The sequence below is a fragment of the Lipomyces chichibuensis genome (genome assembly GCF_038497645.1).
Source record: "Lipomyces chichibuensis strain CBS 12929 unplaced genomic scaffold V1513scaffold_6, whole genome shotgun sequence".
NCBI classification, from domain to species: Eukaryota; Fungi; Ascomycota; class Lipomycetes; order Lipomycetales; family Lipomycetaceae; genus Lipomyces; species Lipomyces chichibuensis.
The window spans coordinates 579,260-592,815 of record NW_027117458.1 but is presented as its reverse complement, the minus strand read 5'-3'; the positions used below and the strand labels follow the sequence as shown (position 1 = coordinate 592,815).

The window sequence follows — 13,556 nt, the reverse complement described above, 5'->3', positions numbered from 1 at the left end:
GATTTATATCACTCATTTGGATCTGTATCGTCTATATAATTGTCGTGGCCGGTTTATGATTGAAAATTTTGCTGTGATCCGCAAGGTCTGGGCGATATTAAAGTGTGAGTGGGATCCCCGGATTTGTTACTTGCGATTCCCCATTTGTGTCATCCCGAGTTATCGTTATCTGGAAGCATGACTAATGTTGGTAGGATTAGAACGTGTCTATAGTAATTACTGGATTTCACAGCAGAGGAGTGTGATTGTCAGAGACTGCTGTTGCGCGTTGATTACCGTCTCGGCAGATACGAAGCAGGAAGATGCGGCCGCCATGGTTACCGCAGAATATCCAGAAGCGCCTTCTGCGGTATATCCTCTCGCGAGTGGCGATATTCGATGATCTTGACTTAGCGAATCTGGATGTTCAGCTGGGAACGAGTAGCTCCGTCAGCCTGCGTGATGTCCGGCTAAATGTCGATGTATGCAACCAGGGTCCCGTTAAATGATGATTTTCGTGACTAACTTTGCATCGCAGGCGATATCCATTCCCGGAATGTTCTTGAGAGATGGACAAGTTGGCGAGATCACTGTTCGAATTCCTAGGAATATTTTGACTACGCCCATAGAAGTGTCGCTCTCTGGTGTCGATGTAACAGTGGCGCCCTCGCCATCTGGGCCGTCTGCTGAGGACTTTATGTCTCGAACAACGGCAAATCTTGCGTCATCCTTTCTACATAGTGAGACAGCAGAGGAAAATATTGAGCTCGAAAAGTCAATTCGAAAGTCGTCAGCGGATGAAGATGATTCTTCCACGGTTACTTCGGAGAATGACGGTGCCGAGTCGGAGGATGACGAGGTACTATTGGGATTTGGCACTGGCGGCTTCAATTTGCAATCCATGATGGCTAAGGCTGTGGATATGTTGATTGCTCAGTTGCGGATTACCATAGCTGGGTTGTCGGTTCGAGTTGTATTACAGCAACTAATCCTTCAGGGCACTATAGAAAGGTCACAGTTCGTCACCGAGAAAGATGGTATTCGGGTGCTTAAGTTTACAGATATCCAGTTTTCGTTGCCTCCAGATTTAAACCAAGAATATCTTCCATTTCGGCGGCGGAGCGACGATCGACGGAGCTCATCGTCCTCTTATTCTTCTGAATCATCGACAGACTCATCCCCAGATGAAGGGGGCATATCATCATCAGAAGCAGAAGAGAGTGCATTTGACTTGTCAAAGCGAAAACGGCATCAGCAACCAAGGTCAAAATCCAGCAAGTCTCTCGCGGAAAGTATGTATTTTTCAAAGGAAGAGGCTGGGAGCATCTACATGAGTGCAATGTCACCCAGTTTTCAGGGCTTGAACAAATCGTCGTCGTCCAGTATTACTCATATAAACGGTATACTTCAAGACCTGGCAATTTCCGAGCGTTCGTCCGACAAGGCCTTCCATATCGAGCAGTCTCACGGCAAAGCTGAGATTGTACCGAACTCTTCAGAGAACAAGCCCTTAAACGAGATTCCACCCCGACTTCTATGGTGTGATGAGTTGGAAATTTCGGTATTGGGTCCTTCATCTAAGGCCGAGTTTCGCATGGGGACTCTGAGAACCGGGTTGGCACATATGGAAGTGGTGGCCGAGGCCATTGCTTGTGTCGTTGAGGGATTCCTCAACAAGGACCCTACTGACGAGTTTGAGAATTCACACGTTGGGCCTGCATCACCTGCCTATGTTAGCGGTGATGATATTTACGAGTCGCCGCCGATAACGGCACAGGAATCGAGTTCGGAAGGTAGTCGCAACGTCAAAATTGGTGTGCGAAGTATCGAGATTAGTCCATCTTCGGACTTAAGTGCCAACGGTGAGTTTGTCTCAGCTGATAAGACACGGTTGGTTTTCATGAATCTGTATGCTTCCGTATCACAATCGTATACATCAGAGGCGCTACGCAATCCGTATTCGCCGTCAGCCCCGCCAACGATTGCCAGCATTTTGTCGATTGACTCTGTTCACGCAATCCGATCTGGTGAAACAATTTTGGCTTTCACTGGCGCCGGCGCCGAGAGTAAATCAGTTCCGGATGTCTCTATCACTGGTACCAGCACTGAGGCTACATTGGAACTCCCAAAGAAGCTTGAGATCGTTGCCAGCGTCGATGTGTTGGAAGAGATTGCCTTATTCACAAGTAGTCTCTCGGCTGTGTTCAGGAGCTTTGCCTCGCCGTCATCCCGGTCAACGACACCGGTTCCTATGGCGCTCTCTTCAAATCAAAAAGCAGAGGGAGAATATTCATTCACAGGAACCACTAATATTATTCACGTCAATGTTATTACTAGTAACCCTGTTGTCACACTGGGGCTAACCATCCATCCACTGTCCATATCGCGGAATCATATTCGATCCGACGGCGTTGTACTAAGGGTTCCCGGTGGTGATGTCAGCTTATATAATCTATTGTATGAGGGTTCGCCGGACGTGAGATATTTGGAACGTAACATGCAATATGATCGCTCATTCGAGAGGGAGGTGGGGGCACGTTTATCACTCGCGTCGTTGAAGGTGAACAGCACGTCTGTGGAGCAGCTATTGCGGTCTATCTCGTCTATATCCGGCGAATTCTCGAGGGTTGTGAATGCATTCAATATAGCAGGTCAATTTTCTGCACAACATTCCTCACCATCGAGAGCTAGATCCGCTAGATCACAGACTCAAGTCTTATTAGTCGCTGTAAGAGCGGCCGACATTGCACTTGAATGTCCCGGTAATGTGGGCAATATTACAGTACATCTTGACGCATTCGATTTAGCGAGCTGTGGTTCCGGTGTTCTATATATCGATAGTGAATATGTCAGGATTGTCCGTCATACACCTTTTGACAGTGAGGAAGATGAAGATGAATTTGAGCTTGTTGGTGCGGCCCTGGAGGAAAGAAGGCGAGACCGGCCAATGCTTTCCATTGTCCTACGAGACACGAAGATAATCTCGGCTGCGATCTATAACGTCAGATTTGAGTATCGTATAGACATATTGTTATTGTTTGCTTCGGCGTTCGGAAATGAATCGAAAAAAAATACCGAACTACCGGAGAACGTTAAAATGGATCTATTCGGAATGGAAAGGAGTCCCTCGCCAAGCTGGGAGTACGATGTGTTGGATAACGATAATCGTCTGCATTCGGAAGTGGATGACGAAGATTATGCAGATGAGGATTTCGGTCTCGAAGAACCATCAATTGACGATTCAGCAGCCACCTTAAAGTCTGCAGTAGCGCCTTATCGCTTTGATCTCAGTATCCGTGACTGCGCGATTGGTCTTAACCCGCTCGGATTGCCATCGAAAGGACTTCTCTTCATTACTGAAGGTAATGCTGACGGATATTCTCGCGAGTCAGCGGGATTGCACATAAATCTTAAGATCCGCCGTGCTACACTTTTCCTCATCGATGATGTTCAGAATCTCGGTCAGCAGTCCCGTCCTCAGCTTCCTGGACGACGGAAAGTTCGGGTCGTGGAGCATATGACGCCAATTGCCGATTTGGGCTACGTTAATGTCGCGTCGATATCGTCGTCATCAGCAAAAATAAAGATGTCTCGTGAAGTAACTCTAACGGGAGATAAGACTGGCAACATACTCGTGGAGATGGAGCTCAGAGATGACCTTCTTTTTGTGGAATCATGTCCTGACTCGACGCAAACGCTTATTGAGGTTATCAACGGTCTTAAGCCGCCAGTAGTTACGTCTGATGATGAGGTGAAATATCACACCGAGATTTTGCCTGTGGATTTGCTTGCAAGCTTGGATGAGTCCGCATTTCGTTCACCTAAAAACGAGAGCCGCTATATGTCTAGCCGCAGCACTCCTCAAGCAAGCAATGTGCAAGAATCTATGGTGGATTCGCTAGCCAGTGATCAAACTTTGCGTGCGGCGTCCGAGGTGGAGAAACAGCTTTGCGAAGCAGTCGGCGAAAATCTTCAGTTTGTTGAAAGTTACTACGGGTCTCCCGATGACGCTGCAGCTTCACGTTCTGATTCTGCAGATTTTTCTAGTAGAAAAAGTGCTGCTTTGGATGACGTCGACCTTCCAGAATCAATCGCAAACTCTTCCTCCGACTTACTTCTCAGTGATGAGCTTGACGACGGTCTAATGGATGTTCCATTGCCTATGACTACGAATCTTCTCGCAGATGATTTGGAAGACTCTGTTGTGATTACGAAGCCGCAAATGTCCGAGAACGCTGTAATTAATCAGAAAGTCCACGATGCGGTCAACAAAATTGAGATCCTTGAAAATCATTTTGGACGAAAGTCGCTTATGGAAGCAGCCGGGTCCCGCGCTAACACAAAGTTGATCCAGATCAAAGTTCGCGATGTCCATGCTCTCTGGAACCTTCATGATGGGTATGATTGGCCACGAACACGGGATACAATATCGAAGGCTATCAAACGCGTTGAAGGGCGAGCCCTTGAGGCTCTCAGAAGTCGTCTTCAAGGCGGATACGATAGTGATGGTAACGAATCGATTATTGGCGACTTCTTGTTTAACTCGATTTATATTGGTATCCCGTCCGGTAATGATCCTCGTGAACTTACAAATGCCATCAACCGCGATATTGATGACGAGAGTGAGACGGCGAGTCAGGCCTCGTCTACTACAGCATACTCTTCCCGCCCCTCCAGTCGTGTTAGCAGTCGTCCTAGCACTCCAACTAAGAAGTCAAAGTTACGCCTGAAGCGATCAAAGACACATAAGATTCAAGTTGAACTTAAGGGTGTGAATGTTGATTTCGTGGCATATCCGGAAGACTCTGAGGTTGCAAATTCTATAGACTTAAGGGTTCGTGACTTTGAAGTGTTTGACAATGTACCGACATCGACTTGGCGAAAATTCGTCACTTACATGTATTCCGCTGGCGAGCGTGAGGCTGGAGGCAGCATGGCTCATGTTGAGATGCTGAACGTCAGACCTAGCCCTGACTTGGCCACTTCAGAAATTGTTCTAAAGGTAAGCGGATATTATTCGCTAGATATGAAACAAAAATTAACACGTAGAAATGTGTAGGCAAGCGTTCTACCACTCCGCCTCTATGTTGACCAAGATGCGCTGGATTTCCTAACTCGGTTTTTAATGTTTAAGAGTGATACTGCGAGTCCTCCCGCATCCGAGGAAATTCCTTTTTTGCGTAAGTTGTTCGAGTTTATTTATATTGTAAGAGCATTGTACTCACTCATTACAGAGCGCGTGGAATTTACTGAAGTCAAGGTCAAGCTCGATTACAAGCCGAAGAAGGTCGACTACGCAGGGTTGCGCTCTGGTCACACTACCGAGTTCATGAACTTTTTTGTCCTTGATGAGGCTAAGATTGTAATGCGTGGCGTGGTATTATATGGTGTTCTGGGGTTTCCGCGCTTGTTTCAGATGCTTAACGATATCTGGATGCCGGATATTAAATCTACTCAGCTGGGTGACGTTCTTGCTGGAGTCGCCCCCGTAAGATCACTCGTCAAGTTAAGTAGTGGGGTGCGAGATCTCGTTGTGGTTCCGATCAGAGAATACAAGAAGGACGGTCGAGTGGTCCGCAGTCTCCAAAAGGGCGCGATGAAATTTGCGAAGGTTACGACCAACGAGCTAATCAATCTTGGAGCGAAGTTAGCAGTCGGTACTCAGAATGTGTTAGAAAACGCAGAGTCTCTTCTCGTCGGACAATCTGTCCCGTCGACGTCGAACAGTGAAACATCTCACCATTCTGGTGATGATTCCGAAAGTGAAGATGAAAAACCGAAAGCGATCAGTATGTATGCAGACCAGCCATATACTGTTGTCCAAGGTCTCCAGCGGGCGTATTCTAGTCTTAACCGGAACTTTGGAACAGCGAAGGATATACTTATTGCGTTGCCTACTGAGGCTAGCGACCAAGGAGGCGCTCAGAAGGCAGCTATGGCCGTTGCACGAGCAGCGCCTGTAGCAGTGTTGCGATCGATGATTGGCGCGACAGAAGCAGTTTCCAGTACTCTTATGGGCGTTAATAATCAGATGGACCCGCAGCGTCGTCGAAATATCGAAGATGTAAGTGAATTGTTACCATGACTTTTAGTTCTTATTAGGCTAACACCGCCGATGCAGAAATACAAGCGGCGTTAAAGTCTCTATGTGTTTGCAGCTCCCCTCACATTATAAATATTAGCTTACCTCAACTTGGCACCTCTAGTATATAGCCGTTGCGTAATTTGTCTATTATTTGAGTTCATTTTTTCTAGGCGTTTTGAGCGTTGTTTTCAAGTTTTGAGTGGATTGTTATATGGGCATTTGTGCTTTGAGGGAGTTCATCGAGGTGCTGGTGTGACAGGCAGCGTACAGTTTACTTTATGGGATAGCTTTGTGTTAATCATTCTTTCATTGTTCAGGTGTTTTGTTCATGGACGTCCACCATAGAGCTGGGTACTTTCGTGCAAGTTTGGTATTATTAATGCGTGTCTTTAACATTGACAAGGACTATCTGATTAGCTAAATTTGTATGTGCTACATATTGAATAATATGGTCGATGGAATCAATGAGATGGAAAAAGAATTATTCCTGATAAATGGTTTTGTGATCATCCCAGAATGCGGCTCAAGGCCCGTTGAGCGTTGGCAGTTTGCGAAAGTTTATCCGAACCGCTAATCTCACTTGTATTAGTAATCTCAGTGGGCGATAAGAGCACGGATCAGCTGGAGGTAAACAAAATTTACACACGTCGTGGACAGATTTCCAGATATGAATTATAAATCTAAAAGTTGTTGCATTTGTAGTCGTAGGATCGGAACATATTATTAGCTGTTTGAGACTTAGGGGGGTTTACGCCTCTATGTCGTCATGGATGACTGCGATAACATTATTTAGACCCGGGCTTGCCTGAAACGCCTCCGAGATCCCAAATAATGTCCATACTTTTAAGTCACTAAGATTCATCACTAAGACCAAAGTGGTCTAAGTCAGCCTGGAGCGCAGATTGCACTCTTAACCTTGCCTATGGTGGGGGTTAGTTCCTGTTAGTCACCACCAATTGCCGGTGGAATTTCCCACGGCCGAGCTTATGTCATTGACTGAGAGTTCTCCTTCAGTTGGTCCGTCCGCCCTCTGCGGTGCCGATTCGTAAGCTGCATTACATTCTACAACGATACAGGCGGGTAATAAGCGGGTTCTCCTGTTCTTGCACTCTTGTTCTTGCGAGCTTCACAGTCCCTCCATTTTGCCACCAAGAATTCTGTCGACATGATGGCTGACGACGCATACGACGAAAAGTCTCCACTTGTAAAAGTCGTATCAGCATCGTCTAGTAAGACATCAGGAATCAGCAGTGGAGACTCCTCCACGCTTCTTGACGTACATACCGATGAGTTCAGTCATCTCCCACCTAGGGAGGCAAAGATTCTTCGCGACCAAGTTGTTGTGGAGCCAGTTAACGCGACATTTCTGTCTATGTACCGATATGCTACCAAGAGCGACGCGGCATTGCTGATCCTAACAGCAATTGTCGCAATTGCGGAGGGTACTATCCGTCCACTGATTTCTATAGTATTTGGAACTCTTACGGAGACATTCACGATTTATGCGCGTCAAAGCAGTTTTGATCAGGAATATTTTTATAACTCTACAGGAGGGTTTTATTCCAAGTCTAATATGACCTTCTTCAACTATTCGAGCCATAATGTGAGCGAATATGGTGGTCCATATGAATACGACATGTACAATATGACTGGCATGCAATACGAATATATCTCCCCTGAGACTTTCCAGTCACGCGTGAACAATCTTACTTTGTATGTTACAATTCTACATGGTTGCAGGTTGCGATTGTGATTACTGACGGCTAGTAGGTACTTCGTTTATTTGGGCGTTGCGGATATCATTCTTTCCTACATCTCTATTTATACCTTCATTGATCGTGGTCAAATCCTTGCAGGTCGCATTCGTGAACACTATCTTGCAGCAACGCTCAAGCAGAACATCGGATACTTTGACAAATTGGGCTCAGGTGAAGTCACGACACGTATTGCCTCGGACACGACTCTCATTCAAGAAGGTATCTCCGAAAAAGTCTGCTACGTCCTGGCCAATTTGTCCACTTTCGTCACGGTATTTATTTTAGCCTTCTCAAGAATGTATATTCTCGCCTTCATGATGACGTCCATTGCTGTGGTTATCGTTGCCTCCTTCTTTATTTCATCTGGATTGATGAAGAAGTATTTTAAGAAGTCCATGGATGGTTATTCTGTCGGTGGATCTCTAGCCGAAGAGAGCATCTCGAGCATTCGAAATGTTCAAGCGTTTAGTATTCAGGATCGCCTCGCAATGCAGTATGACAAGTTTCTGGATATCAGTGAGCACTGGGGCATTAGAGCTGGTCTGTCACTGGTAATTCAACATCATCGTTGCGGTTTTTGAGTCAATGTTAATTCGTATACTAGGGAATCATGACCTCTCTCGTTTGGTTAGGTTGCTTCAATAATGACGCCCTCGCTTTCTGGCAAGGTACCCGTTTCATCAGAAGTGGGCAGGCCACGGTTGGGCAAGTGATTTCTATCCTGCTGCTCTCGAACCAGGGAACTTTGGCACTCTCTGCCATATCTCCACATTTTCGAAGCGTCACAAGCGCCGTTGCTGCTGCCTCCAAGATATTTGCAACTATTGACCGTGCATCAGTTATAGACTCGTCATCGGATGAGGGCATCAAACTAGATTCTGTGCGAGGTGATATTGAGCTCAAGAATCTCAAATTTATCTACCCATCCAGACCAAACGTCACTGTTTTGAATGAATTCAATCTCAAAGTTCCTGCTGGAAAGACCGTTGCGCTGGTAGGCGCGAGCGGTTCCGGTAAAAGCACAATCATTGGCCTGCTGGAGCGGTTCTATCTCCCGGTTGGCGGCGAAGTCCTATTCGACGGTGTTAATATTGAGGATCTTAATATTCGCTGGCTCAGGCAGCAGATTGCGCTTGTCTCCCAGGAACCGACTCTTTTCGCTTGTTCTATTTATGAGAATATCGCTCAGGGCCTTATTGGTACCAAGTATGAGCATGCGTCTCAGATTGAAAAGCGCGAACTTGTTGTCGAGGCTTGCAAGCAAGCCAATGCAATGTCATTCATTAAGACGTTCCCTGCAGGATTAGACACCAATGTCGGAGAGCGTGGATTCTTGATGTCTGGCGGCCAGAAGCAGCGTATCGCCATTGCCAGGGCTATTGTAAGCAACCCGAAGATTCTTTTGCTTGACGAGGCCACCTCTGCATTGGACACTAAGAGCGAAGGCATTGTTCAGGATGCCCTTGACCGTGCGGCAAAGAATCGCACGACTATTGTCATTGCTCATAGACTCTCTACGATCAAGGATGCTGATTTGATTGTCGTGATGAAAAAGGGTGTCATCATGGAGATGGGCACACACAATGAGCTTTTGGAGAAACAAGGAGAGTACTATGATTTGGTCGAAGCACAGATGATCGAGAAGCAGACGAAGGAACTCGCTGCTAACGACCAGGAAGTGGATGGCGCTGGCGACGACCTGGACGAAAAACCTGAGTTCAAGGAGGACTCTGTCTTGGGTCTCGTTCGCACAAAAACAACTACGTCAATCTCCAGCTTGATTGTTGCCAATGCGCCGGTCGAGGAAGAAATTGACGAGTCGAAGTATAGCACATGGGAATTGTTCGTGTTCTTGGCCAAGCTCAGTGCACGCGAGAATGGAGTGAATATACTGGCATCCTTCTTGTCGCTGATCAATGGTTTGGGATATGTTGCTCTTGGGTTTTTATATGGCACAGCTGTCGATGCCTATACTCACATTCCGGACTTCGATTACGTGAATTCCGAGATCAATAAGGTTGCTGGTCTGTTCTTCATGTTGTCAATTGTCGTGTCAGTGGCAACTTCCGGCTCCCAAGCATTATTCTCGTATACATCGCAGAAGTTGGTTCGCAGAATCAGATACATGACTTTCCGACAAATCTTGCGCCAGGACATCTCATTCTTTGACAAGGACGAGAATACGACCGGTGGACTAACGACGATGCTCTCTCAAGGAGCCCAGGCAATTGAAGGTAAATACCAAGGCTTTTCGTCTCTAACCACGGTAATCTGAACTTATACTGCAGGTCTTACTGGTGCCACATTTGGACAAATTATGAATTCCGTCATGATTATCCTTTCGGGCAGTCTTGTCTCTCTTGTTATCACTTGGAAGCTAGGCCTTGTTTGTATCTCAACCATGCCTGTTCTTATCGGCAGTGCTTTCTTTAGGCTCTGGGTTCTCGCTCAGTTCCAAAGCAACATGAAGAATGCTAATCAGCAAGCCAGTAGCTATGCCTGTGAATCTGCCACTGCGATCCGCACAGTGTTGTCCTTGACGCGCGAGAAAGACGTTCTCGAAAGCTATCGCAAGAACATTGACGAGCAGCATCGCATTAGCAGGCCGGCAACTAACAAGTCTTCCATTCTCTACGGTATCTCGCAAGGCACACAATTTTTCATTTTCGGACTCGCGTATTGGTATGGTAGTACATTCATTCGAACCGGGGAGTACACTTTGTTGCAGTTCTATATTACCTACATCACGGTCATCGTTGGTGCCCAAAGCGCTGGTATGGTCCTCTCGTACGCGCCGGATATGGGCAAAGCCAAGTATGCTGCTGCCCACATCAAGAAGCTACTCTCAACTGTGCCCAAGGTCGATACTTGGAGTAGCCAAGGGAAGGTCCCCGAGAATGTCCAGGGTGAAATAGAATTCCGAAATGTGCATTTCCGGTATCCGACTAGACTCCAGGTGCCTGTTCTTCGTGGTCTGAATTTGACCGTTAAGAAGGGGCAATATGTAGCGCTTGTTGGGTCATCTGGATGCGGCAAGAGTACGACTATCGGCTTGATTGAGGCCTTCTATCGGCCGCTTTCCGGAAAGATACTTCTTGACGGCCAAGATATAACCGAGTTCAACATCAACGCGTATCGGGAGCAGATTGCGCTCGTGCAGCAAGAGCCTACACTGTACGCGGGTACAATCCGAGACAACATCCTGCTTGGAACAAAGGACAATATATCAGATGAGCAGATTTCTGCCGTGTGCCGACAAGCCAACATCCACGACTATATAATGTCTCTTCCAGACGGGTATGACACGCTTTGTGGTTCAAAAGGCACACTACTATCCGGTGGCCAAAAGCAGCGAATTGCGATCGCGAGAGCGCTTATTCGCGAGCCGAAGGTTCTTCTTCTCGACGAAGCAACCTCTGCACTTGATTCAGAGTCCGAGAGGGTTGTCCAAGCTGCCCTTGATGCTGCGGCGAAGGGCAGGACGACAATCGCGATCGCCCATCGGTTAAGCACCATCCAGAATGCTGATGTGATCTACGTGTTTGAGAATGGAAAGGTCTTGGAGTCTGGAACCCATCAGGAACTCTTGGCAAAACGATCGAAATATTATGAGTTGGTGCAGTTGCAAGCGTTGGAGAACACTGCCTGATGTTTCATATTCTGGCTGATAGCAGGATTTTGTTTATTTGTACATGTTATTGGTGCTGATATATAGACTATTGACATCTTGGGTTGCATTTTATTTGGGATAATGGACTTATTAAAATAAATAATTGGCTTTTTTTTCTACTTCTGTAATTAAGCTTTTTTGGGTATAATAATAAATATTAAGACCGGGAAATAGTCGCGGCTTGTGGCCAAGGCATTCATGTTCCTTCAGACAGCGACAGCAAGTTTCTTTCAATTATAATAAAGTTATGTGTTCCCGCTTTCTAGGCCTGGCATTCTGAATTCGTCCAATGACAGAACATGACTAAACTAAAGATCTACCCTCCATTATATTCTTGAGCCTAACTAATCAAAGCCAGGACAATATTCCGATTGTATCGATACCGTTCCAAATTACAACCGTCAAAATTCAGATTGCTGGCTTTATGTATTCCTTGGAAAATGTGATATTGGTAATCAGCCATACCGTTCGCTGGTCCATAGTCATGTCAGACATGCTCGAGAGGAACTGATGGATATACTGACTTTTAGTCTTTTCGTCCTCAGAAATTTTCCGTAAATGCAAGAAAATTCGTTAGTGACTGGAACATCTGGGGGTATATGTGCAAACTGAGTCTGCGTCGAATTGGCTTTACGGCCTTTGGACTTATTTTTCTATCTCATACCATTCCGAACTTATAATTATGATTTTCCTTGGGTAGAACTACTCGCTTACTGTTGTCCTTCCCTCATGAGACTGCAATCAATATTCTACTAAGTTCAAAAATAGAATGATTCAACGTCATTAGATTAAATTGGACAATAGAGCACCGCCTCTGAAGAGGGGGTGACGCGTCGATTGCGCCACCGCGTGGGGCGCCTGGGACCAAGTAAGGTTAACGTTTGCCCGAAGCGGTTTAGCGCATATGTGCTTGTTCTGTGAGTGCGCATCCCGATTAATTGGTCCCTGGCAGAGCCGCCTCGACTGCCCGCAGCTGCAACTAAGGGTCAAAGTTTCCCGGTTGCTCCGCCCGCTCACAACTAAGTGTCCTAATTGCAAGCAAGAAATCATATTAATATACCTTTACCTTTTTGTCTTGTCTGCTTACGTCGCCGTAATTCAGACTACATTCACGTTACAACAACATTTAAGGACGCTCACGCTTAGCACATCCACGCTGTCTTCAATTCCTTCTCACCAAGAATCAACACAGGTTACCAGCAGATTCTACATAGAAATACACATTCAAAATGCTTTTACGACGAGGAGATATTAAGTATGAGATGCTACTATCGAAGCGGGATATAATCGACCAGACTGTCTCGTTTGCAGATTGTAAGATCCATATCTGTGCACGGATAATTTCCGCCTTTCGAGAGACTGACCTGGGCTAATAAAAATATCTAGCTTTCAAGAGTTGGGACACTTGTATGGCCAACTTGGGCTGCAAGATTATCGCTATCGTCGGAATTGTCCTTGCTGTTATTCTTGGTAAGTCCAGCTACATATCACACGTTTCCAGCTACATATCACACGTTGGATTCATGCTAACAAATGGATATAAAGTGTTCACAATACTCACCTGGATTATTCGGATTATCTGGTGCGGCGCAGAAGCAACATGCTGGCTATGCGGAAAATGTTGCAGTTGCTGCGATAGTGGCAGCAGCCGAAGAGGAAAGTCCGCAGTCAATGTGTATAATATCCCACAGCAGCAGCCATACTACATGGGACCTCCTGCTCCTCCGCAGCAGCAAGGGCTCCCACCAATGCCTGCGTATGGGAATGTCAGAAAGAGCTATCAGCCTCTGAAGGATGAGGAAATTGAGATGGGCAGAGTATCTAACAATAATTATCGTAACTTTTAACCGTCGAATGCATAATGACTTATTCTTTGAAATGCTTCATGATACAATGCAGTCCCCTGACATAGATGATGTGGAGTCTTAGGTAATGAAAAATGCTTCAAGTTGCTTAGATATATATGGTACGGTCTGGGAAGGAATGTGTTTGACTTTTTACATTTGATTGTATTAAGTTTCGGCTTTTGTTCATATAATGTTCTTGGAAATTAGGTTTACGTCAC

General features: G+C 46.0%; 3 protein-coding genes across 3 annotated transcripts; all 3 read left to right on the top strand.

The window, feature by feature from the left end:
* Positions 1–219: 219 nt before the first annotated feature.
* V1513DRAFT_280459 (uncharacterized protein) lies at positions 220–6,344 on the top strand. Its single transcript, XM_066894578.1, has 5 exons — positions 220–461; positions 518–4,981; positions 5,039–5,159; positions 5,214–6,043; positions 6,101–6,344. The coding sequence occupies exons 1-5, from the start codon at positions 303–305 to the stop codon at positions 6,116–6,118; spliced, it is 5,592 nt and encodes a 1,863-aa protein (XP_066755197.1). The 5' UTR covers positions 220–302; the 3' UTR covers positions 6,119–6,344.
* A 432-nt stretch (positions 6,345–6,776) lies between these two features.
* On the top strand, positions 6,777–11,704 carry V1513DRAFT_440278 (P-loop containing nucleoside triphosphate hydrolase protein). The gene is made up of 4 exons (XM_066897334.1): positions 6,777–7,777; positions 7,835–8,372; positions 8,426–10,055; positions 10,110–11,704. The coding sequence occupies exons 1-4, from the start codon at positions 7,230–7,232 to the stop codon at positions 11,468–11,470; spliced, it is 4,077 nt and encodes a 1,358-aa protein (XP_066755196.1). The 5' UTR covers positions 6,777–7,229; the 3' UTR covers positions 11,471–11,704.
* Positions 11,705–12,720: 1,016 nt separating this feature from the next.
* On the top strand, positions 12,721–13,338 carry V1513DRAFT_423899 (uncharacterized protein; the record flags this gene model as incomplete). The annotated part of the gene is made up of 3 exons (XM_066896059.1): positions 12,721–12,805; positions 12,878–12,961; positions 13,037–13,338. The coding sequence occupies 3 exons, from the start codon at positions 12,721–12,723 to the stop codon at positions 13,336–13,338; spliced, it is 471 nt and encodes a 156-aa protein (XP_066755195.1).
* Between the last annotated feature and the right edge of the window lie 218 nt (positions 13,339–13,556).

Coding starts and splice junctions, on each gene's coding strand:
- V1513DRAFT_280459 (XM_066894578.1), top strand. CDS start 303: ATGCGGCCGCCATGGTTACCGCAGAATATCCAGAAGCGCCTTCTGCGG. Junction 462..517: donor ATGTCCGGCTAAATGTCGAT/GTATGCAACCAG, acceptor TTTGCATCGCAG/GCGATATCCATTCCCGGAAT. Junction 4,982..5,038: donor CTTCAGAAATTGTTCTAAAG/GTAAGCGGATAT, acceptor AGAAATGTGTAG/GCAAGCGTTCTACCACTCCG.
- V1513DRAFT_440278 (XM_066897334.1), top strand. CDS start 7,230: ATGATGGCTGACGACGCATACGACGAAAAGTCTCCACTTGTAAAAGTC. Junction 8,373..8,425: donor TTAGAGCTGGTCTGTCACTG/GTAATTCAACAT, acceptor TTCGTATACTAG/GGAATCATGACCTCTCTCGT. Junction 10,056..10,109: donor AGGAGCCCAGGCAATTGAAG/GTAAATACCAAG, acceptor CTTATACTGCAG/GTCTTACTGGTGCCACATTT.